Source organism: Synchiropus splendidus, chromosome 15 (assembly GCF_027744825.2).
Source record: "Synchiropus splendidus isolate RoL2022-P1 chromosome 15, RoL_Sspl_1.0, whole genome shotgun sequence".
In the NCBI taxonomy this organism is placed as follows: Eukaryota; Metazoa; Chordata; class Actinopteri; order Syngnathiformes; family Callionymidae; genus Synchiropus; species Synchiropus splendidus.
In genome coordinates, this window is record NC_071348.1 from 3,012,774 (window position 1) to 3,039,998 (window position 27,225).

General features: G+C 47.3%; 2 protein-coding genes across 7 annotated transcripts in view; both read right to left on the bottom strand.

Annotated features, from left to right (window-relative positions):
- Positions 1-1,883: 1,883 nt before the first annotated feature.
- Positions 1,884-7,626, bottom strand: LOC128771535 (endothelin-2). Of its 3 annotated transcripts, XM_053886931.1 has the most exons (5): positions 4,120-7,626; positions 3,713-3,840; positions 3,319-3,432; positions 2,288-2,350; positions 1,884-2,229 (listed from the first exon to the last, which is right to left on the bottom strand). In XM_053886931.1, the coding sequence occupies exons 1-5, from the start codon at positions 4,405-4,407 to the stop codon at positions 2,157-2,159; spliced, it is 666 nt and encodes a 221-aa protein (XP_053742906.1). In that variant the 5' UTR covers positions 4,408-7,626; the 3' UTR covers positions 1,884-2,156. The 3 variants fall into 3 exon arrangements, with proteins under 3 accessions (XP_053742906.1, XP_053742905.1, XP_053742907.1); XM_053886930.1 differs by having other exon boundaries at positions 1,884-2,350; XM_053886932.1 differs by having other exon boundaries at positions 1,884-2,350; positions 3,713-3,869; positions 4,120-4,309.
- Positions 7,627-8,216: 590 nt separating this feature from the next.
- The window catches only part of LOC128771530 (transcription factor HIVEP3), a 33,663-nt gene continuing 14,654 nt past the window's right edge, over positions 8,217-27,225 (bottom strand). Inside the window, exons 1-9 of one of the 4 annotated variants that reach the window (XM_053886902.1) lie at positions 25,074-25,221; positions 17,486-19,818; positions 17,003-17,292; positions 14,719-16,683; positions 13,972-14,114; positions 11,199-11,374; positions 11,025-11,126; positions 9,921-10,531; positions 8,217-9,702 (exon numbers count right to left, since the gene is read on the bottom strand). In XM_053886902.1, coding sequence (XP_053742877.1) covers positions 9,091-9,702; positions 9,921-10,531; positions 11,025-11,126; positions 11,199-11,374; positions 13,972-14,114; positions 14,719-16,683; positions 17,003-17,292; positions 17,486-19,487 — 5,901 coding nt within the window. In that variant the 5' untranslated portion in view covers positions 19,488-19,818; positions 25,074-25,221 and the 3' untranslated portion in view covers positions 8,217-9,090. Of the gene's footprint in view, positions 9,703-9,920; positions 10,532-11,024; positions 11,127-11,198; positions 11,375-13,971; positions 14,115-14,718; positions 16,684-17,002; positions 17,293-17,485; positions 19,819-25,073; positions 25,222-27,225 lie in introns of those variants that run through there. The other 3 variants (XM_053886904.1, XM_053886903.1, XM_053886901.1) reach the window with 3 other exon arrangements.

Below are 27,225 nucleotides of genomic sequence, written 5' to 3' on the forward strand. Positions count from 1 at the left end.
GACTTCTGCCACATCAGCCTGGGATCCAACTGTCTTCTACTGACCAGACTCTCTGGGAAAAACTAGTAGTTTGAAGCCATTAGAAGGTGATAAGTCAATAAAAAAAATGGTGTCTGGGATGAACCTTAATTAAATCATATATTTTCTAACGACTTCCGTGAGCCTTGACAGTTTGCCAACATGAACTGTGTAACTTAATTTAGCGCGCCCCCTAGCGTTCTCACATTGAACATGACGTCTTTATGCTTCAGCTTGATGAAGCAGAAAAAAATGTGTATTCAGCTGAAGCAGCCCGAGCGTCCGTTGCTGTTTAACACTGAAGCTAATGAAAGTGTTGGGTCACACTGTAGCGGCAGAATCATGACAGACCGATGAAATGAACAGAGAGACATAAGACAGAGCAACCTCAGCGTCTCCAGCACCACGGACAGAGGCCAGCCCCCGAGCCTTCACTGAAGCTCCAGAGCACTGACTGATCTTTGGGGCCCTGCACCGAACAGAATCATAAACCCTCTCATTGTCTTTCCAGCAGCTCCAAGTGTGAGCGTTGCTGCCTGGAGACCGAGGCCAGAGATCCAGATGAATCACCCCCTTTCTCTCATTCACACGGTTCCCTGGAGTGACCCACTTCCTCCTGTTTTTCTGACTTTATTTCCTGCTTCTCCTGAGAGCCACCACCCACAGCTCATCCAAGTGACACGCTGGTTGGAGTCTCAGCTGGAGGTCAAACCAGGAGGCTCGGATGGAGCCAAGGAAACGATGGAGGCGTAAACCATTCATGACGTGGCTGTGGCTGTTCAACACATTAAGTGTGTCACAGCTCCGATAAGCTTTTATCTCCAGCCTAACATCACACTTGAACAAATATTTACAAACCTGAGTCACACTCACTTGAGGTTTTCGACGAGGAAAAACCAATACCAAAATGATAAAAAAATGTTTGCTTGCATTTTCAGTAAAAACCAATTAAACTTATACAATATGACAATTGACCTTTACAACTATTAAATAGTCCAATGGTGCAAATCTAAATCACATTCATATAACAATCCTTAAATGTACTTTAATAACTACTTCCAGAGGAGTGGGAACCTTCTTTTGTCAATGTGCGGAAGGTGGCAACCAGTTGCACAGACATAAATGCAAACTCACGATGCAGCCATTGATGTCATGTGACGGCCAATAAAGTGAAGTTCATGACCGCAGTAAGAACTTACATATAAAGCTGCTACATCTGATTTTACGCACAGGATTGTGTAGAACATCAGCCATTTCAGTGGCACATTAAAGTCATGAAGAATGTAAAGGATCATCAAGTCTATCAGTCCTTTCATCTCAAACCAGGTCAGGGTTGCTGTGTTGAGAAGGTCCTCCTGGGTCCAGTACAGCAAACTCAGTTTGATCTTTAAGCCTCTGATGGAATACAACCCAGCAAAACAAAAACCCAGACGGCAGCACAGAGCCGCTAAACTTTAGATCAGAAAGATTCTTACTGAAGTGCTCTTTATTGGACGCCACTTCAGGGCTGCTTTACTTTCTTGTGTCCTGCATTCATGCACATCCAACTGGGCATGAATGCAGGACACATGACCTGCATTTTGCTTCCTCCTTGAGATTTCCTCTTCACTGAAAGAGGAAGACAACAGATGAGCTGATGAATGAGAATGAATGACAGGGTCACTGCTGGTACTACTTTTCCATACTTCATGACAAATGGTACACGCCTCGTGCTTACTGTGTGCACTACCATTTTCCACCATTAGGTCACGCTTATAAAGGTCACACGGATGAAACCTAGAAGAAATAAGCTACAGTGATTATCTGTGTAGAAACACCAGGCAGAGACGATGGGAGATTATTTTAATCAACAAACATCAACAACACAACACAACGTGCAGCAGTGTTTTCACTATGACGCGACACACAACACGCGTCTCTGCCTAGCCTCAGCAGAGCGAACACCCTCGTCACAGAGTGCACGCGCAGCTTCCCTCTCTGGCTCGTCTGGGTCATGCGCGGACAGACGTCTGCTCTGGGCTCCTGACTCGCAGCACGATCGGCTCTCTGGCCCCAAAAGCATCTGCGTCTTCCTATCTGCAGGCTTCTCCTGTGTTTCTCCAAAAGCGGCTGGAGAATCTTCCGTCCTTCTCAGGATTTCATCTCCGTCCTGCATAACTGTTTTGGGCCTCTGAATCCGTCGCAGCCTGCAGTCGTCTTTTGGCCACATCTCTGAGCGACAACAAGCAGTTCAGTGCACACCTCCATCCACCGTCGGATGGAAACCCACCTCAGGATCTTCAGCAAGCTGGGCTGACTTTTTGCTGTGTTCCTGACTGCCGTGACTTTAGGTCTGTGAAGCATGGAGAGGCACGACTCAAAACAATGGACTGCAAAAGTGCTGACCTAATCATTAACAAGATGTCATACATCAGTAAAACATTACCAGCCAGTTACCAGACTATTTCAAATGGAACTATTGGACTCATGAGCCATTTGAACTGTCAGTCAGTGGTCACATGACCCTGTGTTTCCAGGCCCATCGTAGCATAAGGACGCAGCGCTGAAGGAAACAAACAGATCCAGCTGGATTGGTAGCTAGGGGGCGCTCTTGCATTTGGGTAGTCATGACTAGCATTTTGTTTAAATATATAAAACCACTACATGTTTTGTTTCACTTTTATGGTAGTTATTATCAGCAGACGGGAATCCTGGATGTACAGACCTTTATTACTCTTAATCAGTTCATTTGTTATTAAGCAGCTGTTATCTGCTAGTACTAATCCAAGACTGCAACAACCTCTTATTCCATTGCCTGTATAGAGATTCATATGTAGCCCAGGAACCACAGAACGGCAATGGACATGTAGTTAAAAGGGTTTAAAAAGGCAGCAGGAATAGTGTTGAAAGCTATTGTGACAAAACAAGACACATCTTGAAGGGCAAAACTCAAAAACAAGGTGGTCCTTTCTCGAACAGCAGTGAGTTTCTAATGCAACTCCACCCAACTCCAGGTGGTTTAGCCACACACTCTGGATGCCAGAGCTACAGCTCCTCTCCACACTCTGTGCAGCTGATCAGGACCAAACTATGAGGACCAGTTGGAGGCTTTCTCCCTCCCTCAGGCGTTGGCGGCTGGTTTCACAGCTCGCACCCTTGCTGGAGCTCACTAATGGCACATGAAGGCAATAATAGCCCAAGAGATGGACGCCCACTTCGGCACAAAGGGAAACATCTCTTGACTGTACTGGCCTCAGCGGCTCGCTGCAGAAGCAAACGTGGGCTTTTGAAGAGTTGGAAAAGCTTTTACGGGAGGCTCACCTGTGTTGGCAGAAGCTGGTACAGGTGAGGTCATCTGGGTTGGCACAGGTGCAGCGGCTGGCAGATCTGCGGCGGCGGGACAAAGTACTTCCCAGGCCATAAACAGTCGTCTTACTGTAGACAGAGTCAGACTTTGAGCTTCAGTTAGTTCGCCAATATTCAATTCAACGCTCAAGAATCCAAAACACTGTACTTTCACTCCATCCGCTGTATGTGGTTGTGTGGCTTTAATACAATTCCCGGTGTAACTAAAACTAATCTGTTGAACCTTATATGCTACAGTTTAATCGGCAATACAAAATATTCTTCTGTCCAAACATCACTCCACCTCACAGTAGTGTTTTTTTTTTTAACTAATATCATTGACAAATATTGGTTTTCATCGTGGCGGCACCTGGGAGTGTTGATCCAGATGATGTCCAGGTGGCAGAAGTAGTGACACTCGGAGTCCAGTAGGCTGCTGCAAGCGCAGCGTTTGGTCCTCACTCTGGGAGGCGAGGCGGCGCCGCTCAGCTCTGCTTCCTGTGGTCTCAGCAGAGCAAAGCCAAATCCTGAAACGAAGACGAGTGACAGGAACATCAGCGCTTTATTCAACACCTTCAAATTGATGGCCCACAAACTGCTCACTTTTACATCTTTTCGGAAATATGCCAACATCTTAGCAGGGTTCAACATTCATACCTGGGTATTAAACAAACCGCATTAAAAGACTAAAACAGTTAAACATTCAGACAAGACTCACCCAAATAACAGTATCTATCTTCAGTGTGAAGTTTAAAGTGAGAGTGACATTCCACTCACCGTCCTGCAGCGAAGCCCAGAGCGTGATGAGTAAGAAGACGCTGATGTGAGTCGACATGGCTGGATGTCCACAAAAGAGCAAGTCGGTCTGCTGGACTGCAGGTGCTGAGCTCTATTTCTATTCTCTTTCTCCCACCATGTCACAACACTAGCTCCTCCCAGGGCTCCCAGCCTGCGAGCCACGCTCCACCACCCCGGGGTGTTGGAACCTGCGACACATTCCTGGGATGTTTTGTCACCGTCGAGAGACTCCCACCTGCCGAGGGACTCTCTATTGTCCTGGAACATCTCTCCCTTTCATGAGAAAAGTTCATGAATCAGAGGTGTCAGGATGAAAGTGGAGGCTTCAGATGGGAGCCAGCGATTATGTGTGATGAGCTGGAGACTTTCTGGTGAGGCAGATAAGATGTGAATTGTATATTTGCATAACCGGATAGGCCAATAAACATGAAATAAAGGTCAACTTTTGATAACTATGACAAAGCTGTTTATTTTATGTCAGATATAACATGCAGCAGATGCTCTGGAAGGGCCTCCTGTCACGTCATAAACAATGTTACCAGCTACATTAATGGTAATGATGACTCCTAATTCATGAAGTCCATTGAGAATACACATGTAAGTCATTGTATATTAGTACTAGAATTTGGTCGAGAGCAGAAACACTGTTTCAATGGCTGAAAAGTCACTATATTTCAACATTTTAAACTTGCTTGTGAGGAGCTTGATGCAGTTTGGGATGAATGGAAAGAGACAAACAGACCTGAATGATGGTCGCCAGTGTCGATACCAGCGAAAGTTTCTCAGCTTGGGATCAATAAAGCAAGTGTGCCAGTCCATTTATCGATTCATGGGAATTGATTTCACCAAAGCTAATCATTACTTTTAGCTCAATTAGTTCATGAGTGAGTCCTTCATTTCACAGCTCGGCCCTTTTGCCCTCTACAGAAGTTTGACTGCAGGGGAAATGGGGGGTGCAGAGGGGCTTCTTCCCCCCTCAGGAATGTGTGACATTGCTACGTAGCTTCTTGACAAAGCAGATTTTGACACATTCTTCCCCCTAAAGGTCAGAAAGTTCAGTTTCCTCAGGAGCGCAGATGTGCTTCGCTCCGCAGGCGACACCACCTCCGTATACTGGAAAAATATTCTCATCTATTTCTGCGTCGATCTCAAACACAACTCTCCTCTAAGGATGAGGCAGCCGCCCCCCGCTACAGAGGGTCACAGGACAGACACACTCGCTCTTTCAGGCTTCTCTGAACCTCTGAACCAGAGTGCCCTGGAGGAATTCACGCAAGTATGGGGAGAACATACAAATGCCACACAGACAAAATAAAAAGATCTTATCAGGATCATGAACTTTGGTGAACTAATTTGAATTCCACAGGTGTTTCCACTCCTCGTATATAAAATATTTACAGCCTCCAGGAACTATGGAGGAGGCTGTTTTGGAAACGGCAAAAAATAAAAGGCTTGTTTTATCTCACGTCAGAGGAATGTCAACAAAAACTGTTCATGTAATCACCGCTCGCCATGCGGAGCGGCGATAAGCGCCTGCGGGAGTGATGTCATCAGTTCCAGTGAAGGTGACCGACCAGCGTTCGAGGAAGCTGGGTTACCTACATAAATATTAAGTCAAAGTTAACAGGAAGGAAAGGGCTGGGAAAATAAGGAAAATGTCTGTTTTGATATAATAGTTTGGATTGTAATGGAAGTAATCGATCGCAGTTCAGGGGTTTATTGACGCGTGATAAAAATTGATAAGAGCAGAGGAAAGGTGTGTTGACACAGATGGCAACTCAACCAAAACCAGCGAGGGTTGTTTGTTGGCAGGCTAGTTGCTGCACACTGTGAGGTCTTTGTTGGGAAAGATGTCAAATATTAACTAACTTCATATTTATTGAAAAGGCTGATTTACTGAAGGTTAGGTACTTCATTCTTACAAGGATACAAACATAGGTGGATCCACTCAAGGAGCAGCACAGCACGACATGGATGTTCTGCCCCACTGACAAATCTTATAGTGAGGATGGATGATTGAAGCCAGAACCGGAAATAAGCCTCTGTGGGGTCACTGGAGGTGGAGCCTGTTGGGGCTCTGCAGGATTATTTTGCCCTGAAAGTTTGCCCCAAAGGGGTTCGGAAAGCAACTGCAAATGCCCAGGGTTTTCCAACATAAACAAATGGAGAGCGATGATCATCCATTTACATTAGCGATCAGTGTTGCCGTCCGTCTCTGCTCCGTTCAGACACTTCATCCTCTCACAATCATCTGAGTTGTCGCTCGCACAACGACGTGGTTGGAATCAAAACAAGTCATGGTTTACATGAAGCTGCACTTCTTCCCCAAAAATCCTTGACAAATCCCACATTATTGGCTGATATTGACGCTACTTCCAGTGTTTCATTGCACAGTGTGTAGTACTTCCAGTGACATCACCATATGGCACCAGCGTTTGACCCACTTATGAGAACCTCATCAGAATCACTATGAAGTTTATTGTAGGGTATGGAAACCAAATTCTACTCATTTTTTGTGTGAAAACACAAAATTAAAAACTCGTACAACTTCTTTCTAATGACTTACTGCTTGGCGTTAGCGTCGCTGATACATGTTGATCTCATTGGACATAATAAACAGCACATCTTCTGCACCTCTTTCATCAGCCGACGCTAAGCTACAAACATCTCGGAGGCGCAGTTTAACAGTTGTTCTCTTCTGTTATACAGCAATAAAATGTCTATCACTCCATTATCTTTTCATTGCCTGTGGAGGAGTGTATTTTAGTGTGGAAGGTAAAATACATCCTGTAAACATGAACATGATTGCATGAAACAAAGGTTGTTCCGGTCGTTGATTTTTATTTCTAGAGCTCGGGATGTGCAGTTAAAGTGGACTGCGAGTCTGTAGCGTGTGAAACTGCTGGTTTGACTTACATGACAGACGAAGTGAGCTGAGCAAGAGAATAAACTGAAGCCTCCATAAACTAGCCAGCAAATTAAATATTGTAATTGTATTGTTGGATTAAACAATCATTTCTATTTTAAACCATCATTGATTTTTTTTTATGAATTTTTAATTTAAAAAAATGAAACAGTAGCAGTAAGATACAAATGTAGATACACACACGTGACATGACACGACCATTGATCGTCTCTGATTCAACTTTTTATCGATGCAAAAAAGAGACATTTTCACAACTTGACAAGAGCGGGACAATCTGAGCACCAAACCCTTGTATTCACCTCCACCTGCCTCGTCCCTTCATTTGACCACTCCCCCCTTTCTCTTGTCTGCCCCTTCATGGAATAACACGACTCAAAAGGGCCATCTAGTGGCCGAATGCGAACTTACAGCTTCATTAAAAACCAACACAACCACAGGGCAACTCGCAGCTGGAACAAACCTGCACATAAAACTGCGTCTCTTTCTTTAGTCCAGAATTACAGCGCCATCACGTCAGAATTAAATATGGTGAGTGGTGAACTCATCGTGGGTGGAGGTTAGTCAAACAGCGCCTGGTTCATAACTTACCTGTCATCCCTGAGTGACAGCTGGAATCCAGCTCCCTCATTTGCACTGAACAATCCGGTCGAGTTGATCTTCAACCAGCGCTCCATCCTTTGGATAGTCTTTAAATCATCATGTTTGGAAGTCAGTTCAAGAGCGAGTCAACCTTCTTCTCCCCGTTAGCAACTTAGCACTGCTAGCTAGTTCCGAACGACTATTTCCCGTCCCACGAAATCTCACGAAAATCACTGAACTATTAAATATAATTACACGTTGCTCCCGACACAAGTGACTTGCGACAAAGACGGAATTCATCTTCAATATTAAGTATTTTTGAAGACTGAAAAGTGCCAGTAGCACAAGATTGGCGCCGCTAGCTTGAAGGACGGAAAGGCTAAACCAATCAGCGCAGCGCGCCTCTCACATGGACCAATTAGAACGTCTGTGTAAATGACGTCATGAGTCAGGGCCACAGGTGGCTATTGTTTTGACTGTTTAGCCGAATAACGGTTCATAACTCATTCCTTTCAGGCGCCTGAACACATATTTGCACCCCAATTGCAAACAAACTTTGATTCGCGGTGAATGCAAGAGAAGAATAATAGTATCAGGTGCATCTTTATTGGTTTTCAATGACAAGATCGTTTGCTCGGTGAGGAATCTGCATTTGGATCTCCACACGCAGCCCTCATCTCTGTCGACAGATAAACTGCAGAAACATCATGAAAAAGATGCACAGGTGAAAATAATAAACAACATAAGTATAAAATCATTGCCATCAAATAACAATAAATAAGGAGCATTGTTCCCTGTACTGAGATGTTTTCTAATCTAAAGCATCTTGTACGTAAAAAATAGAACGTCAGTGCATTTTTCCATTGACAGATCTGCTCCTTCGACACCTGTGATTCCGCTCTCGCTTTACCCTGGCATGAAGAAAACGGCCTGAAGAACCAAACAAAATTGAGTAAACAAGATCCAAAGCAAATATACTGTATAAATTCACAGCCTTCTCTTTGTTTCTTTTTTCTGAACTGGAGACCTCGAGACACCAACCATGGACAGAAAAGGCACAAGTAACTATGGTTTTAGTAATACTGGACAAGGTCTGGATAAACAAAAATGGAATTATATTTGATTTAAAGATTTTGGTCATTTACAAAGGTATTCATCTGCCTCGCACACATAGTTCAACAGACAATAATAACCAGTATCAACAGTGATACAGGAGGGATATATTCATAAATGACTTTTATATATTGATTTACAGAAACATTATTTTCACAAAGAAAAAAGTGCATCTTTTTTATAACAAACCTGAATATTGCCAATGAACAAACATTTAATTTAACAATTGTATTGAAAACAGTATAAAAACAACTCAATTGAAAAACAAGACTAGCATAGCAACCATTAAAGCAAAACAAAGGGATGCATGATGCATCAAAGTGAAGACACTTCTAAGTGCTCTGGTTTGGTCTGGCAGAGTCTGTGTTAGCTCCTCCCTCCTCCAGGTCGTCCCTCAAACGTGCCGTCGCCACGTCCGGCCTCCGCGCGGGGCGGTGCGGGGCGACGGGGGCTTGTCGGCTGAGGGCTGCTTCTGAACGACTGTCTCTGCTGCAACCCTCGCTGGTGTCAGGAGCAGGCCTGCGGGTGGAGGCGGAGCTAGCTGAGCTGCCATATTGCTTTACGTCTGTCCTTTCCAGTTTGGTGGGTGTTCGGGTCAAACCGGACCACGCTGACCGGCTGGTTCCGGCTGTCTGCTGCTCTGTCCAGTGGTCTCCAGGAGTCCTGAGACCGTCTGTTCTTGGAGTCCAGTAGGATTCAAACCAGGAAAGTGAGCTCCCCTCCAGAGGGGAAGAGGGTTGTGACCGTGGTCTAGCTTGTACCATTTGTATCCCGCCAATGGGGATCATCAGATAGGGGACTTTGGGTTGCTGGGAGTGCATGGGGAGATGGCTGAAGACGTGGTCTGCTGCCCGCTGGACTGGAAAGCTCTCGCAGGTGGAAAGACGAAGCGCAGATGGTAAGAAAGCGCTGGTTTGACCTTTCCCTGCACCGCCCCCTTTCTCCTGCAGGGGGACAAAAGACCGTGTTAGAAACGTGCCTGGCTCAAGCGACAATAACTGCCAGGGTTTGAAAACATGTTGATACGAGGGGAAAAACTTAAATCATAGCATTGTTTAGGTAAATAAATAAATCATCAACACCCTTTCCAGTCGTCAGGCACACGACTCATTCAGGATTTGAATCATTTACAACTGTCTGACAAGGACACATCCAGACTCACTGTTCTCTCATGACTCTCCCAGGGAAGGGATCCAGGGGCCCGGTGCTGCGGTCCCAAGGGTGAGGGTGGGGTCCAGCCTTTTGATGGTCTGTAGCAGCTGGGTGAGATTGGACGAAGAGGAGAAAGCGGTCTGATGGGAGAGGGCCCTCTCTCCGGGGAGGGGGAGACATGTCGACTAGGTGAGGACAGCTCTGTCCGGGGAGACAGGCTCTGGATGGGGGAGGACAGGTCGAGACGGGGGGAGAGGCTGTGGCTGGGGGAGCAACTGTCACTGCTGGGGGAGAAAGCTCTGGGTGAGGCCTTCCAGCCTCGCCTGGAGAACACAGCCCGCCTGCTGCGCCAGGCGCCCCTCTGGGTAGGCTCGAGAGCGGGACCAGGACTGGGACCCGGGGTGTCGGGGTCAGGGGTGCTGTGTCGGGAGTGGGCAGCGGATTTGGAGCGACGCCTTACTGATGGGTGGGTGTCTGAGGAGCAGGAGGACGGCGGGTCATCATTCGACTCCTCTTCCTCGTCGTCATCATCATTGTCCTCGTCTTCCTCAGACTCGTCCACTTCTGAGAACTGGTGTTCTTCCTGTTCCTCAGATCCGCACACATGCTCTTCACTTCCTGCTGAGGACACACGCATAGAGCTGCAGACTCACAAGGAACCGCTCCAAGTCAAGTTTGAGACAGAAACTTTTTTTGTTTTATCTCACTCTGAATCCAAATGCTGTCGGGTTCATTTCAACACAGGGTTCTGATGCCACTCAGGAGAGACTTAAACAGCAAAAACCTGAGTGGATTTCAATAGAAGCTAATTAAAACCGTAATTATCGTGTAATAACACGAGTGCCCATCGCTGCCCTCCACTGGCAGCAGAGGAGAGCCATCCTTTAGTGTCCCTCCTCCTCAAGTATCTCTTAAAATGACACTGCGACAACAGAAGAATTCTTTACTTATTCATTCAAGCTGCTGGGGCGAGCCCAAAGGGGAGGAGAATAGAACATTGTGTTGCATAAGCTGTCAACCTTCAGCAGCTACCGTTCTCCTGGATATTTTCATGCAGCTGCGCAACAACATTTCTCTTCAGCGCAGCGCTGGTGCTCTTTCATCTCTAAAGTACCTGTTTCCTCACTCTCAGGCTCATCCAGCGAAGACTCAGATACTCCTGTCGCCTGGCATTTCTTCCCGTGAGCCTTCGACTTCATGTGCTTGGTAAGGTTCCCTGAGACACGCAAAACACGCCTTTCAAATCTCCATGACTGCGTGACGCAGAAGCAGAGCGGCGTCAACTCACCCTTGGTTTTGAAGGCAAAGTTGCAATGCTTGCAGATAAACGGACGGACGTCGGTGTGTGTTCGGATGTGCTTCTTCAGCATGCTGGGCTTCTTACAGCGGATGCCGCACTCGCCGCAAACGTACTTCCCCCGGCCGCGACCTCGAACATAAATATACTCTTCATTAGATTTATACCTGAAAGAAAAGATGGAGCGTCGCAGGGGGAGGAAGATAAGGGAGGATGGTATCGAAACAGAAAGAGACCATCATGAGAGACCATCATGAGAACACATCTTCACCTCATCTGCTCCACTGAGTCGCAGTGTCAATTTTGGCGTGTCCTATTCACCGCGACCGTGGGAGGAAACCAGAGTACCTGGAGAAAACTGACGTGCATACGAGGAGACCATGCCAACACCACCCAGAAAGGTCCAGGGCTCCAAGCCCCGTCCCCCGGGGCAAGGTTTATTATTTATGTTTGGAAGTCTTTGAACAATATTTTGACATTTGGTCGGAATAGCTCTTAGTTTTTCATCTTATTTCCCGTATAAAGATACATCAACAGCAATTTGACTAAAACCGCAGCCAGTTCGGCGGCTCATTTGGTGAACAGCTGCATTAAACTGGGGAAAGAGCCACATGCGGCTCAAGAGCCACAGGTTGGCCAGGCCTGCTCTAATTGATCATGTCTTTCTTCAGTCAGCGAATCTTATTGTGCAGCAGCAACAAGCAAACCTCGTTCATGTGACAGGCATGAACCTGACACCTTCAACCTGGAAGCACCTCCAGAGGAGCGTGTTCATCTGTGGAGTCCACGCCGTGTTTCTGGGACGCAACACCAGTTCAGAACATCATGAACTTGCATTAGGGGAAGCCCCACCAAAGCCACTGACTTCTCTTGGCAGGCGGCGCCAGCAGGGGCTCACACAGACACAGTGGTTTTGTGGCCAACTTCAGGGTTTCCAGCCAACAACAGCAACAGCTGAAGAGGCAAGGGAAACCTGTGTAGGGCCAAAAACCTAAAATAGCCTCTAAACATACAAGTCAAGCAGAAACTGTGAGCCGGCTCTATAAAAAAACAATGTTTGTGTGCAATCTTCTTGTTTACCAAACTCTATTTGTGGACCGGGTCGACCACAGACATTTTATTTCTGAATGAATTGTCCTCTATGACAAACTCCATCTCCTCTTCTGCTCACAACCAGATCTGGATTACAAACACTGGATGTGTGCTGTCTGACTTAATCACAGGCCACGGACCACATCTGCAAATGACCTGGCAGTCGACGCACACGGTTGTTTACCACCACCAGCAATTTATAACCAGTTATTGCATAACTGCAGTCTCCACGCCAGACTTCTGAAACAGTGAGTGTTCATGATGACCCCCGCTGGGGTCGGAGCCGGGGGCTCAGGTAGACTGTAGTGGTGCTGCTTCAACTGGGCTCAGTGGAGGAGGAGGAACTGTTGGACGAGGAAGCCTTAGCTCCATCGAATCACTTACGAAATAAATTGTAAATAATTCACATCTGTTTAACTGTGGAGAAAAAATTATTGCTTCTGTAGATAGGACTCATTGAGACCATGGAGAGTCGGGATGCGGAGGAGCCCAAATTCAGAAGCACAGTATAGAGGAGGGGTGGGTCAATTTTCATTATTATGAAATCGCAATTTTGATTTTATCATGATTATCATAATGTATTTTGGAGACTAATTTTGCAAGATTCCAACAAGAGTAGAGACTGCAACTACTTTTGTGTGTATAACAGTCCTTAATGGGGAGGGAAAAAATGGGATCATTTCGGACAAAGAACAGATTTTTGCAAAAATGTCTAAAGATCGTAAGCCTAACAAAAGGTATGCAACAACACAGATAAAGAGCAGTATAAATATGTATTTCAATAAACATGGAACTTAATAATAATAATAATAATATCAGTGAAGACATGGCAATGTCTTTAAACACAGTCAGTTCCAGTAGCTTTAGACCATATTTCTATTCCAACTTCTTCATATCTTGACAGATTCCTATCACAGATTATAAACCAGGAAAACGTCTTCTCATCTGTTTTGATTGTTTTCATTTTTGATGCTTCACAAGTGTCAGTAAAGGTTTCAAATGAGCCGTCACATTAGCCGTTAGCGCCATCCTTTTAGGCTGGAGCCAGCACTCCTGAATCATGAACGAAGTTATTTCTATAGTGGTTTGCAGTGTCCTATAAACTTTCAAAATGATCGCCTCAGTGGAGGTGTGCGCTGTCACAGTGCGTTTCTCGTGTTCGTGTGCTGACTTGGCAAACAGCCTCAAACACAACATAAAAACTGTATTATTTGACTCTGTGAAACAGCTATTACTCTGTAAAGGATCTCTGTCTCCATTGTGCCAGAAATCTGGGGCAGAATTACTGGAAAGCATTGCGCCAATATTTATGGAAAACGGCACTGAATTTGGCAATGTGTGAAAGCAGTGAGGTGCGCACTCCAGTTTTCCAAATAAAACCCTCAGACAGACTTCAGCTAAACATGCCAATCATGGCCATAACTAAGTGCTTGCAGACTGACTGTTACTGTGCCGCTCTCTCTTATATAACTCTGGAAAACAGCTCTCAACAAGAGTCAAAAAACATCTATCCCTCAGACTTCTGAAACGCTGGACAATATGGGGCTGGCTGCAGGTACAAACCAAGTCCCCACGGAGCCCACCATCCACCATCTGTTCCTGTAACTGACTGAGCATCTCTTCAGCGACACCAGGCTGCATCACGTGTGACAAGGCAGGGAGGCCTCCTTACCCGCCTTCGAAGATCCTAACACGAGGGGCGTCACAGGCTTTCGACGTTGAAGCTTCATTATCATCCGTCATCTCTTTGTTCTCTTCTTTCACACGCTGCAGATCCGTTACCTCAGTGAGGGAGCTGGGTTGGACGGCAGGTACCTACACTCAAGAGACACATCACAGAAATGTAATCATCACCATTGAAATCAACTTCCATCACTCACAAGAAGCAGAAGGAAACACCACTTTTCATGGCCACAGTATCACAAGGGTTGTTTCTTGAATTTATCATCAGGAACTAAAAACACTAAACTGACATTAGGTGAACAGGAATTTCCAGTCCATTCCATCTAAAGGAAGTGAACCATAGTCAACAAACTTGAGCTGACCCGTCTCAATCTGGTGGTCTAACCTAACCTAACCTAACCTAATGTCCATCCCCTCCGTGCCGGCACCTTTGCTTCTTCCGCTATCTTCAAAGGACTGCTTTGACTCCCCACAAATCTAGGCCCCAATGTTTTAGCCAAAGTGGAAGCACAGACTCAACTAGAACCAGCTCTTTAAGTTAAGGACACCTTTTCAGCTTTTCTCAAATCGTCGAAGGAAGTCATTGAGGCTGATTCAGGACCCTTGTAACGGTGTCCCTTTCCTCTTTTAAGTTCTTTAGTTCCTCTCTCAAGTTCAGAGAGGGAGACACTCTGGACATTGACAAGTCCATTAAGCGTCAAGCTCACATGCACCCACAAAATACTTATATGCTTACCTCTGGGACGTGAGAGCTGGTCCGGGCCGGGGTCAACTCCACGTTGGCAGATATCGGGACGGCGGCCATGGTGTACGTCTCTGGGCTATGCTTTTGTTTGGAGCACAAAAGAGACAGGGCCACCTTAGTGCTGAGCCCCGGTAAATTGGGGTTGTGGGCACTGACGCTCCATGATGAGTAGACGGAATTGCTGGGGTCCCTCTCCGCCGTTGGGTTGGGTTTTACATAGTTCAGGTAGCACCAGTTGACAGATGTGGATGTGTTGAGACTGGGATATTTCTCTGGGGTTGGTTTCTCAACTGCTTTTTTGATAAGCAGCGTCTCATTCTTCTTTTGACTCGAAGCCATTGGTGACTCCTCACTCTTTCCCTCGATGTCCTTCTCCGCCTTTGGCGCTGGTTCCCTCTCCGTTTTCACAGTTGTAAATTCAAGTATGTCTGCTTGTTTCGTCTGATCCCCTTTCGATAATCGATCGGATTTCTCTTCTTCCTCAGGGGCCTGCTCTTTGACATTCTCGGACTCCTCGTCTGCTTTAGCAGGCTCCCTCTCCTCTTCCTCCTTCACCCTCTTCTGTTGACGCTGAGCCTCTGTGCTTAGCTCCAGGCTGGCGGCAGGAGACAGCATGCGTTTACTTCCTCCTGCTCCGAGTGATCCATATCCTTCCCCCGATCCTGAGGCCAGCTCAGTTGACAGAGAAAAGGGAAGGAGACCTGTAATTTCTGGTGATGGGACTTTTAAATAGGATCTTTGCATTTTGTCCTGCTCAAGGCAGCCAATGACGGCCACTGCTGTGCCTGAACTAGGCGGCTGTGCGCCAGCTGACTCAATGACTTGGGATAGGGTGGTATACATGGCACTGGCATAGGCAGGTAGGTGGGTGTGAAGGCGCACAGGCACCACCAGAGACACTACAGGTGTAAACTGAGCGAGGCATGTTGCAATGACTGGACTTGGATGGACATACGATATCGTGACGAGGGACTGTGTGAGAGCAGGGGACACTGAAGTTGATCCTTCCACTGAAGCCAGAATATGTTTGGTGTGTTTTGGAGGAACAGGAAAGTACAGGTTGCCTCTAGTCCCTGCGGAAAACTCAAATGGATCCAGATCAGGGAACTGATGTGGTGACACGCCCAGCGGCTCAGACGTGCCGATGCGTAACGGATGCACCTGTGCAGGAGCCAGTTCGGGCCGTGAGTCCAAGAGCTGTCCGTGAACAAAGTGACTGGATAGAATATCTGAGATGGTGGCTGTGGTGACTGGTAGTAGGCGAGCTGATGACTGTGAAGGAAATGTTTGCTGGCCTCTGAGCTGTAAAGGGAATTGATCCTGAGAGGGGACCTGTAACCTGCTCAAGTCTGAGCCGCCTGCCTCATCTGAAAACATTGGTGGATGGGATGAGCGAGAAGGCCCTGGCTTTGGGCTCTCCGCTCGAGGCAAAAGGCCCACACCCAAACCTTCGTCCTGATCAGGTTCCCCCAAAGTGGCATGCCTGACCAGAAGACACTTTCTCCGTTCCTTCCACGATGAAGCCGACTGCTGCGAGGACAGTGAGCCATAGTCAAAGGACTTGCTTCTAGTTTCCGGGATCTGCTCTGTCTGTTGGTGGCTGGATGGAGCCTGCTCAGAGGCGGAGCGCCTCATCTCTCGGTAGCTTTGGTTCGATTGGTGGGAGGATGAAGGTACCGTTAACATCTGGGAGCACTGGCTGCTGGAGGCCCAAGCAGAAGGATCCGGCCGTGAGGTGTCCTCGAAAGAAGCAGAGATACTTGACGTGTGTGAGATGTTGCTCTCTTGACTGGGGCTGCGGGGAAGAGACACAGACTCAAAGCTTGACTCCCCAGAGGACTGCGCTGCTTCCGCTAAGCGAAGTCTCTTCTTCTTTGGTGGCAGCTTCTCTGCAGGTAGTTGTGCCAGAGTTTGACTTCGCTGAGGCCACTGGAACTCCTCCACTTTCTCAGCCTCCTGGGAAAGTAAAGATTAAGGTTCTAAAAATAACAGAAACACACATTGATGCAACGTCAATAGTCACTGCACTTATACATTAGAAGCAGCTTGAGCAGAGCAGCTTTTGTACAGTGAGGTCAACATGGATTTATATTTGAAGGAGCAGAGTAAGTCACAGAAGCTAACAAAGAAAACGTGCTGGCAGATGAGGGAAATTAGCATCTCTCTTGATCTGTGTTGAGCAGTAAAGAGACATTCAGGAAATAAAGCATGAGCTGATGAGGATTACAAGGAACAGACATGTCGTTTTCAAAACATAAATGCACAGCGAGTCTACCTTTGGTGCGGTGGGTGTCCCTTGCAGGGACACAGATGGCATATCAGCATCCGGCTCTACAGTCACAAGAATCTCTGGCACTTGGATGTTATGCTGGCGAATGAGACGAGATGCAGAGGGTGATGGTTTTGGCTCCGGGCTGTGGATTTGCTGACCCTCCCTGACGTCTGGCTCATGGGCTTCCATTGAAACGCTCTCCTGTTTTTCGAAAGAGCTGGTGTGCTGGATGACAGACACACCCTTTCTGTCCTGCTGCTCTTGCTGCCTTGGCTGAGCCTGTGAAGAAACACCTACCAACGAAGAGAACCCGTCATTAGGAGGACGTTTTGGCTAGCATATGTTTATGACAGCTGAAGTGCAGAGGAGAAGAAAAACATAGATTGGTCTATAAAACATGAGGTTATAGCAGCATAGCAGCAAGTCCCTGTTAAACTTCAGTCAGATGGTTACTATGAATGTGCTATGAAAATTAGCGAAACCCACCTGAGACATTGGGGCTGTCCTCTCTGCCTGACATTGGAATGAGGCCCACAGGGCTGCCGGACGTGGCGGCCGACACCGGACTCGGGGGATCCTCCTCCAAACTCTCCTCTTTTCTTCTCTTCCTCACAGCCATGGCTAACGCCTTGAACTTGTGATGCATCATCATCTGCGGCCGCTCCTCGTGGCTCGTTCGACTTGCATCCATGCTCTCCTGTTCAAGTTGCTGCATGCCTGTGCAGACCCCTCTGTGAGTCCTGTATCCATCGCTGTGCTGGAAACGAGCCCGACACGTTTCACATTCAAAGAAGCTCTTTTGCTGCTGCTGCTGCTGCTGCAGTGGAATCCTTGCTGGTTCAGGGCTTCTTGTCAAAGAGGAGTAGGTCGGGCTAGTTTCCTCTAAAATTTGTTCCGACCCTAGAGGAACTTCTATGGCAGGCTGTCGCCTCAGCATGCGGTGAGCGTGACCCACCCTCATTTCTGCCACCACTGCTTGCTGCTCATCGAAGGACTGGCACAGCCGGAAACCCCTGTGAGACATTGCTCCTGCTCTGTGGGACTCATGTTGGCTAGTAGAAGACGGCATTGAGTGGCTTCTCAGCAGAGGCACTGTTGACAATCCCTGTTTTCCGGGTGAGTCTGTTTGAGGAGTGCGAAGGAGCCTCATACCACTGGGGCCGGGGGCGTCGGCTTTTGGGTCAAATGCATATGGATCTTTTTGGGAAGTCAATTTTGCAGACTCTGTACTGCTTTTCCTGGAAATAGATGAGCGTCTTGGTTTCACACTATCGATCTCACTGGTGTCGACGACGGCTTCGTTGATAGTGATGAGCTTTGTTATGTGTTCAATGACTTGGGTTTTAGGAACAGCAAAAGGAACGCTCTTCTCATCCGCACCTGACAATGTGCAAAGAGGAGATTGAGTCTGATGCGGATGGGGGTTGCGCTGCTGTCCTCCCAGCCGTCCATATTTCCCAAGTATGATTTCTGCATATGTTTTGGCACTGGCACTGGGAGGGCTCACTTGGGACAGGTCGGTGCTAGTGCTGCCTGACCCAGAAAAGTAGCCAGACTCTGTGCTACCTTTACTACCAGGGCCAACAGAAGATGAGGAGGATGTGGAGAGTGATGATGGTGCATCATCCGGAGAGCCCACTGGTCCTCTTTTCCTTTCGCTCAGCCGTAATGCAAGTCTTTGTTTGACAGCTTGGGAATCCTCAGGCCTCTGACTTTCCTCGCCCAGATGCTCTTTTGGTCCCTTCTTCAGCGGATAGCCCATACTTTTTGAAGAAGATTTTTTGTGTTGACCCGTCTCTTCTTCTGATTCAGTACTCTCCCCCTCCGTATGCTCCTCAGGTTCATCTCCAACACCACCACCCTCTGGTCCACTCAAACTCGGTTCTTCATGGCTGGATGCCAGGCCGGCTTTAATGCGATGGGCGTGAGATTTGCGGTGCTTGTACAAATTGCTCTTGGTCTTGAAGGAAAAACCACATGGTGCGCAAGGATACGGTCTTTCACCTGTGTGGGAGCGAATGTGTTTTTGAAGAACGCTTGGCTTGGCACATGGACGGCCACAGTAAGTGCAAACATATTTCCCTGGCTTTTGTGGCTTCTTCTCTCTTCTGGGCGAGCTGACCCTGTCCTTGCTGTCCTGGCTCAATTGTGAAGGACCTGCCTGACTCTGCTCACCCTGGGTGGAGGAAGTAGAGGGGAGGGATGACGAGGCCGAGGCCGGAGAAAAGAAGCTGCCTCCTGAGGGCCCTGATGTGTCGGAATGCTGCCATGCTACTGCTTGATGCTGCTGTAAACGAAGCAAAAGGTCGGTGCGTTTCGGCGGCCGATTTTGCAGCCGACCCAAGGCTCTGTGTATGGGACGCGGGTTGGGAAGCTGCCGGGTTTGCTGTGACTGACTAGATCCTGGTGAGGGTTCAGCTGCGACAGGCTGCTGCTCCTGCCTTCCAGAGCGCTTCCCTTCAGCCGACTGGCCAGGCTCCGCCTCCATAGAGTGGAGAGGAGGCCTCACAGGTAAACAAGGAAGGGCTCCTGGAGCCTCATGGCGCTGATGGCATGGCAGCTGGGAGGTCAGAGATCATTGATATCTTGCTGTGGAAATCATAACAAAGGGCCTTGTTCAGTGTCGGCCTGGAGTATTCCACAGGGGGGAGCAAATGAGTCATTATTTAAAGTTGCCCTCCGGTTGTGTGGGAGCAGGTAAACATGGATCTTGTCTCTGAATTGAGCAGCTTTGTTGACATCCAGCCTCAGACATTCTAATAGTCCTGCTTTGGATTCAATTGCTCCCGGTAGCTGCATCAACTCTGGTCATGATGGGTCTGAAGAAAACAGAGAAACAGTATTTCTTAAAACACAAGCCTTTCAATGCATTACATTCCATCATACACTTTCTTCATAACTGCTATTGTGGTCCAGGGGGCAACTGAGGATCCTCAGAATCCTCATTGGTGAAGGGAAACAAAATAGGTTGCTTCATCTGAACAGTGGCAAGAGAGAAAAACTGTCGGCCACCGAGCAGTTTTCTGGCATTTATCATATAACTCTGGCAAACTGTTGTCCGCTACAGTTTCCCAATATTTCACTGGGCTTCCATGTGTTTCACTCGAGGTACGGCGACAGTGTCATAGCAAGGACGCCTTCATCCGACACCTCTGTACTCAAATCTGGCCACATTATTTATGGATTTTTATGTCACATGTCACATGTACCCGCTACAGTCACATGATGCACAGACACATATATGAAACCAATGTTTTCTGCCAGCTGACATAAAACACTGAGCAGAGTGACTCAGTGATCCAGTGGGTGAGAGGATTGTCTCAGGAGAGTGCTGCAGCTGACGCTGGCAGTCGTGGGGAGACAGAAATGACAGTTTTTTTTTTAATGAGACACACTTCTGCTCCCTCCATATGCTTCAGAAAATACTTCAGACAGCCAGCCAACCTTCATTAGAGCCAGTTTACACTGAAAACCAGAGGAGAAGATTCAGGCAAAAAGCACCTCGACAGTCCCAATGAGGCCCCGGATTCAACATGAGTTGTCGCCACTCAAATTGAACTATAAATTTCACACAGTTATGTAAGGAGAAGACCATTCAGGAGATGTGTACAAGCAGCAGCCTTTTGATTATCAAGCTAACAGCTGTGACTGATTGAGTTTTTGGGTTTTTTTTGCAAATTTTGAACCATCTTAAATGTTCTGGCTCACACATTCAGTGACAGCTGGTGTGGAGACGCAAGTCATGAGAGGTAGGCAGCAGAAAACTCTGGACCGGGTCTGAACTTGTCAAACCATGAGGAGGAGGCAGCAGCAACAGCAAACAACTGTGAGCAAAGATCTTCATTATTTTTGTTTGACCACTAACAGCTATCAAAGCTTGTCTGTAAACACCGCGGTCACATGACACCACTCCACATGAACAGTTTGTTTTTTGATGCTCATGATTGGTTTCTTTGCTTCAGTTTCATATGAATTCAAGATGCTAATCTCGAGCATAAATTGAACTCGCATTTTAATTTATGAGGATTATTCGCTTGCAGTTTGTGATGTCATTTTTATATTCCTCCTCTTGGCACATTGATCAATACGTTTAAATTTGTCGTCATTTCGAGATGTCCCATTATGGAGCAACCTTTGAGCAAGTTTTAATGGACTGGCGTCACAGAAAATAGTGGGTTGACTGATCCACACGACAGTGAAGAAGTCAAATATTTTTCATGAACATCACATGACATTCACACATACAGATCAAAGTGTGAACCTTGCACGGCACGTGTCAAGGTCTCCTCATCGAGACGATCGTTGCATGAATCCTGCGACTAAGTGAGATTCAGTGCGGAGAAGAGAATGATTAATGGGGGGCGGGGCTAAATGTCTTTTGATACGCTTGGTTATAATGGTGTAAATGTAATGATATCTGGCACGGCCGTTGATGCAGCCGCTGAGCAGAGCGATTAGAGGGTTTTAAGGTTGGGGAGAGCTGTGCCTCCATTATTCATGGCAGTCTAGACAGCCAGCAACGGGCGGGAAACACACCAGTGAGAGTCTTGCCAGAGAGATGAGGAGAGGAATGTCTTCAGCATGAATCCAAACATGCACATGTATCACTCCACCACACATGCCGCTGCGATTCAACCACAGGAGCATGAGCTGCTGGCACAATGGAGCCCTGAATCTGAGGGATTTGACCAGCCAGTCGGCGGCATCGGCGTCCTGAAATGACCTCCGCTTGCAAATGGTTCCATCCTTATTCAGCAGTGACGATGCCAACGGGTTTTGAGGGTTGTTCCGCTCTCACGTCCCCGGGTTCATTTGACTTAAGTGAGGCAGAGAGGTGGGTTCTTCACCGGAACCAGAACTGAGTTTGTCTAGAGCGGTGGGTTTCGCCCTGGATTTCTCCAGCAGGCGCACAGATGGGGGACATATCTCTGGAGGCAACTCAGCTCAAGGTGCAAAAATGAAATCCAATACAGTCACCAATGAATACGTTGTCTAATGGGTATTTGGGAGGAAAACCATGAGACAGAAGACACAGAAACACTGAGGGTTTCGGCCGCATCAACAGCATTTGAAGAAGAACAGTTTTCACTGAGCAACTTCTTCAGCACCACACGCACGCACACCATACCCAGCTGGCCAAGGTGAGTACGACCTCAGCTCAGACAGCCGAGCACTTAAAAACTCATTTCATATTTTGGTTTTCTTGTTCAAACAGTGTCATTCAGGGGGTCTCAAGTCTTCTTTGGTCCTGTTTTATCCCTGGTCAGCCTCCTAGACTGTCACCCACTAGTCGCTGTTTCCATCTCCATCGTTCATGGTCCAACTCACCAAACATCTGTCTTCTCTAACTTTGTCTCCTAACTTCTCCATCCTCTCCATGTCCTTTTCCAGTAACTCCCCATACCAATCTCATCTCTGACTCTTCTCATGCCGACTCCTGCCTTGAGAGTTGCTCGCACACTTGAACAATCTCAGCAGCCTCAATCCAGTTCTGGCTTGTATCTCCAGGACTCTAATATTAATAATCTCCAGGACTCCGACAGGGGGAATGTCATTACGGTGAGGAGGGAGGCAGCTAATTTCTTTAGCAACACCCAAATGTATCCATGCAGCTGGTAATGACGGATAAAAGTACGGGCCAAACATTAAATTGCCTGGAGATCCTACAAACCCTCTGAAGTGTTTTCTAAAATATCTGCTGTCATTCTCTCCCTCCCTGCCCCGAAAATTTCACAAGCACATTCACCTCTCTCTCCTGCCTCTCTCTTACTGGTGGTATCCTGGTGCAGGTTCCCATGGAAACCAGCCTACTCGAAGCAACGGCAGATGGAGAGGGAGCTGGTGGTCTAAATTTATCTCCCAGCATCCTCTCTGACTACAGAAGCAGCAGGAAGTGAGGAAGGAGGGGGCACGGCGCTCGCTTACATTGACAAGATGGCATGACCTTTGACACAGAGCCTCCAGGAGACGAGGCGTTGGTGCTGACTGGGACAATTCAGCAGTTGCTTCAGTAATGACTGGAAGTTAACCATATCACAGCTGTTCCATCAGTCAATACACCGCGAGAAGGAACGACATATTAAACCTCACGTTAAAGCTTCTGGACCACAAGCGGGAGGCGCTAGGATCGCTTCACGTCTCAGACAAGAGAGTCCACACAAGGACCTTGCAAGGCTTTGATGAGACAGACAGTTAACAACCCGACTCAGTGTTCACTTTGATTAAACACAAGCCGGTGAGCAGTGGTCAATACTGGCATTTAAATCACTGCTTAAACACCAGCGGCTCGTGGAGCAACATGGCAGCAGCACTGAGACATGAGAACAAGCTGAAGTTGACATCATCACTGATTCTTTACGTCTCATGCTGCACCAGAATACACTCACGACCTATAAGCACAGACAACTCACACACTAACTCAGCCCCAGGCAGAGTGGGACGAAAGCGCTGCGCCAGGTCTGCCCTTTGGGAAGCTGGGAATTTCCCAATTCCAAGGACAACTGGTCCGTACCATGGCTGCCTAATACTGCGGAGGTACGTTATATCTGGCAGTGTTCAGTTCAAGGGTCTCCGTAGGTAATTCGGGTCATCTAGAATCAGTAACTAAGGGGCTCAGATTTATTAAAAAAACATGCCATATGTGCTCGCTGGTGGAGAAAAACATACAAAACAGTTCCCAAACCAACAGATGAGCTGAAATTCTCAGCCGGAGAAGTTAAGATAAGCTAAAGTGAAGCTGACCAAAGACGAGACAAAGACGAAAGTGAAAACTAACTTGACAAATTCTCACAACTACTATTTTCAATTTTTTTATTTTTTAAATTTACAAGGCAACTTGATATGATAGCATGAGCTAGTCTTGTTGAAGCTAAATTAAGATTACTGAATGAGAATACAGCTTAACTGACAACAGAAACTTAACAATAACTTGCTGCATACTTACAGAAAGACGATAAACACCCACAGAATTCCTTTGTATCACTCATTCATTTTCATCTATTAATTCTTTTACAATGGTTGTGTGAGGCCAGAGATCAGACACTTATCCACAGGGCAACAGAGCTGTGTATTAGCTGGAATCGATACATGTCCCCATACAGGAGTGACGATGCGATACACAGCAATATATTGCCATACAGTAACTACGCTGACACAAACCATTATTTTAAGGGAAAAAAAATCATACTTGCAAGAATATGGGGATTAAAACTGATTTGCTGTTACAAATTCAGACCAGTACAACCTTCATGAGGGGGAAGTCAAAATATGGATGCCTAAATACAACTCAAAACTACCAACATATTCACACATTTATTCATCAAGTATCAATATAGAGGACTTAAATAACCAATACAGTATTGCGACATCAAGTATCGCAGTACTTCAGTGTATCTACATTATGCTAACCCTAACTCGAACCCTAACCCAGCTATCCTGACAAAAATGTGTTTTTATTGAACAGACAGTATAGTAACTGCCAGTCTTCAACAGGAAGCAGGAGTCTCAACTGAGTCACCCATTTATCTACTGAAAGCCAGTGAGAGCACAACACACAATAAACTCCACCTCACAACCCGTTGAAGGTGATCAAGTTTCTGCACCCCATATGACGAGCAAACAAAACAGACTTAAAGTGGACCAGATAAAATGGATAGGCGGGCAACATTGGGCCTGCGGGCCTTGAGTTTGCCTGACTTAGAACCTCTTTTGGAGGAAACCAGAGGTGCTGCAGGCTGGATTTAAACCCCAAACATTACTGATGTAACAGGCACAGTGACGGTCAATTAGCATAACATAGCACAGCATATTATGCTGCTGTGAATTTTCAATATGAAATCAAACACAATCACATCCACCACACTCAGCCAGTGGCTGTCATATACAGCAGTAACGCAGAGCTCAGAAGCTATAACATGGGCACAATGAGGAAAGTTGACAGCAGTATGAGGCTAAATAAAAAAGCTCAATCAGTGTAGAGTGAAAAGAAAGACATGTAAACAGACCAAAGTCAACAACTTGAACCCTGCAATGTCCATGTGTGAGCGGGAATGAAAGCAGCAGTTAAATAACTCACCTGACAAGTCAGAGTGTGGGAATACGGTGGGTGGGAGCGCCACAGAGGAAGATGGATTCAGAGCAGAGGGGACGAGCGAGGTTGAGGGGAGGGGGCTGCAGCGAGAGAGCGAGTGTCGCGGTTACCTGACGGAGCGGACTGGTCTTCCCCCTCAGAAACGCTTCGCAGCCACTGCGAGACAAGCGGAGAGAGTGAGAGCGGATATGACTGTTTGAGTGGGTGTGTTGCCGAGAGAGGGAGTGAGAGAGAAGGTGGGGGTGAGGCAAAAACAGAGTGATGGAGAGAGAGGCGCTAAATGAATGTTTCCACTGTATGCTGAAGAGGGAAGTGATTCATGAGTTCGAGCACACAAAAAAATGAAGGTGTGATGTCATTAAGTCTGCAGCCGCGCTGCAGCGGGAGATTGGATCAGGGTCAGGTGTTGCGCGGGGCTTCCCCCTGCAAGACTACGCCCTGGACGCCGCTCTCCCAAAGGGTAAGAAACTAGGACACGCCCCAGCTCAGGTGAATGGGTCTGTCATGCATTCCAGTGAGGGCCATTCAATCGATCCCACGCCTGACGCAGGACGAGGCCGGGCCTATCAGCGCAGCCACACCAGCCGCGGGGAGCAAAGCAGAAAGAGAAAGAGAGACTTCAGAATGAACGGAGGTCCCGCTGTTCCATAGAGCTTCGCCTCACTGGCAGAGTACAGGAAGTGTGAGTCACACACTCTAAAATAAACAGGCTCACACAGCGACGAGCCAGCACACTGAGGGAACGGATGGCCGGGCCACTTATCAGAGGAGGAACACAGACGTGAGCAGGCCATCCACACGTGGCTGCCTGCTGGGAATCCGCCAGTCCATGTCGACCCCAGGAGCTGCCGCAGTCACTCTCCCATTCCACCGCTCGTTCCTCCCACCGTTCTCCTTTCAGTGTTGCTCATCAATGTCTTCAACAAGAAGCATCTGGGGTCTCACGTGAATCCACTGACCTAGGACTCCAGAGCCTCCGTGCGCTATCACCTCACAGAGATTTGGAATTTTAAAATCGTAATGAGAACATCTGAAAATAATCAAACCAAATCCATCCACAATCCGCCACTTTAACACGCTCAGGTCGTGGGGGCAGCAGCGGGACTAAAGACGCCAGTTCCCAGGTCGGATGAGAGAAACCACACCCGAGAGGTGTCAAGGAAACAGCCTGCAGCGATCAATGCTAGTACAGTTAGCGATTTGCTCATGCTAGTTGACGCTCAACACCGGCTACCGGCTGTGCATTAGCAATTAATCTACTTCCGATAATGGATTGATTATTTGTGACGATTTAATTTTAACTGAAGCATTTCTGAAGTACCTCGCTTCAGTTTCACTTCCTGGTCCGCTTCACTTGGGTTTCCTTGACTTGGATTCTCCTCCTGTATTTTTCCGCACAGCCCGAGTGGAGAGACTTTGCCACCACATCCACGCGCTGCCTGTCCACGGAGCTCCCTGCTAGCATGATGCCAACTCCACTTCCAGCCTTCCACCGCATTGTGTCTGTGTGAATGTGCTCATTGTCGTCCTTCAACAGCGCACACCTTCTCCTTCGTACTTCCCTTCAGCCATCCATCATCCCTTTGTCCTCTGTTCCTCTGACTGAGGGATTCTGACGGGAAGGTGGTGGCAACGACGACGAACAAAACGGCTACTGTAGCGGTGATTGACAGGAAAGTTGCTCTGCAAAGACGCAACATTTAGCACGGCCAGCGACTGCAGATATACAGTGGGTGAACATCTGCCATGTGTCAAAGTAGCTAGAGGCACATTTGAGCCAAAAACGGCTTCAGTCATTACAGTGATATTTATAGCGCGCAGAATGTTTTCCATGTTTTGCCACCGGGCTGTTTGTTGACACTGTGCAAGCGAAAGTAGCATAATAATGAGTGAAAGTCATTGGACGGATCGAATTTCCAGGAGTACGAGACAAAGTGGCTTTATAAAAGCCAAGGTTCAGGGAGTGGACGATGACGCAGCACTCTCTGGCTCCCTGTGGGGAAAACTAGTTCCAGTGGCACACAGAAGGAACTAGGGTGCTCTGAAATGTAAACGTCTGTCGTATAATCTTTCAAAGACACCTCACAACATTTTAAAACCAAGAGTGCCCCCAAATGAGCTCTGAAAATGAGGACAG

Bases quoted from the DNA above. Each gene is read 5' to 3' on its own strand.
- LOC128771535 (XM_053886930.1), bottom strand. From the start codon at position 4,407: ATGTTCCAGGACAATAGAGAGTCCCTCGGCAGGTGGGAGTCTCTCGAC. The intron at 3,433-3,712 runs GTGCCGCCACGA...CTCTGTCTACAG, and splicing joins ATCTGGATCAACACTCCCAG to TAAGACGACTGTTTATGGCC. The intron at 2,351-3,318 runs GTGAGCCTCCCG...CATGCTTCACAG, and splicing joins ACCAGCTTCTGCCAACACAG to ACCTAAAGTCACGGCAGTCA.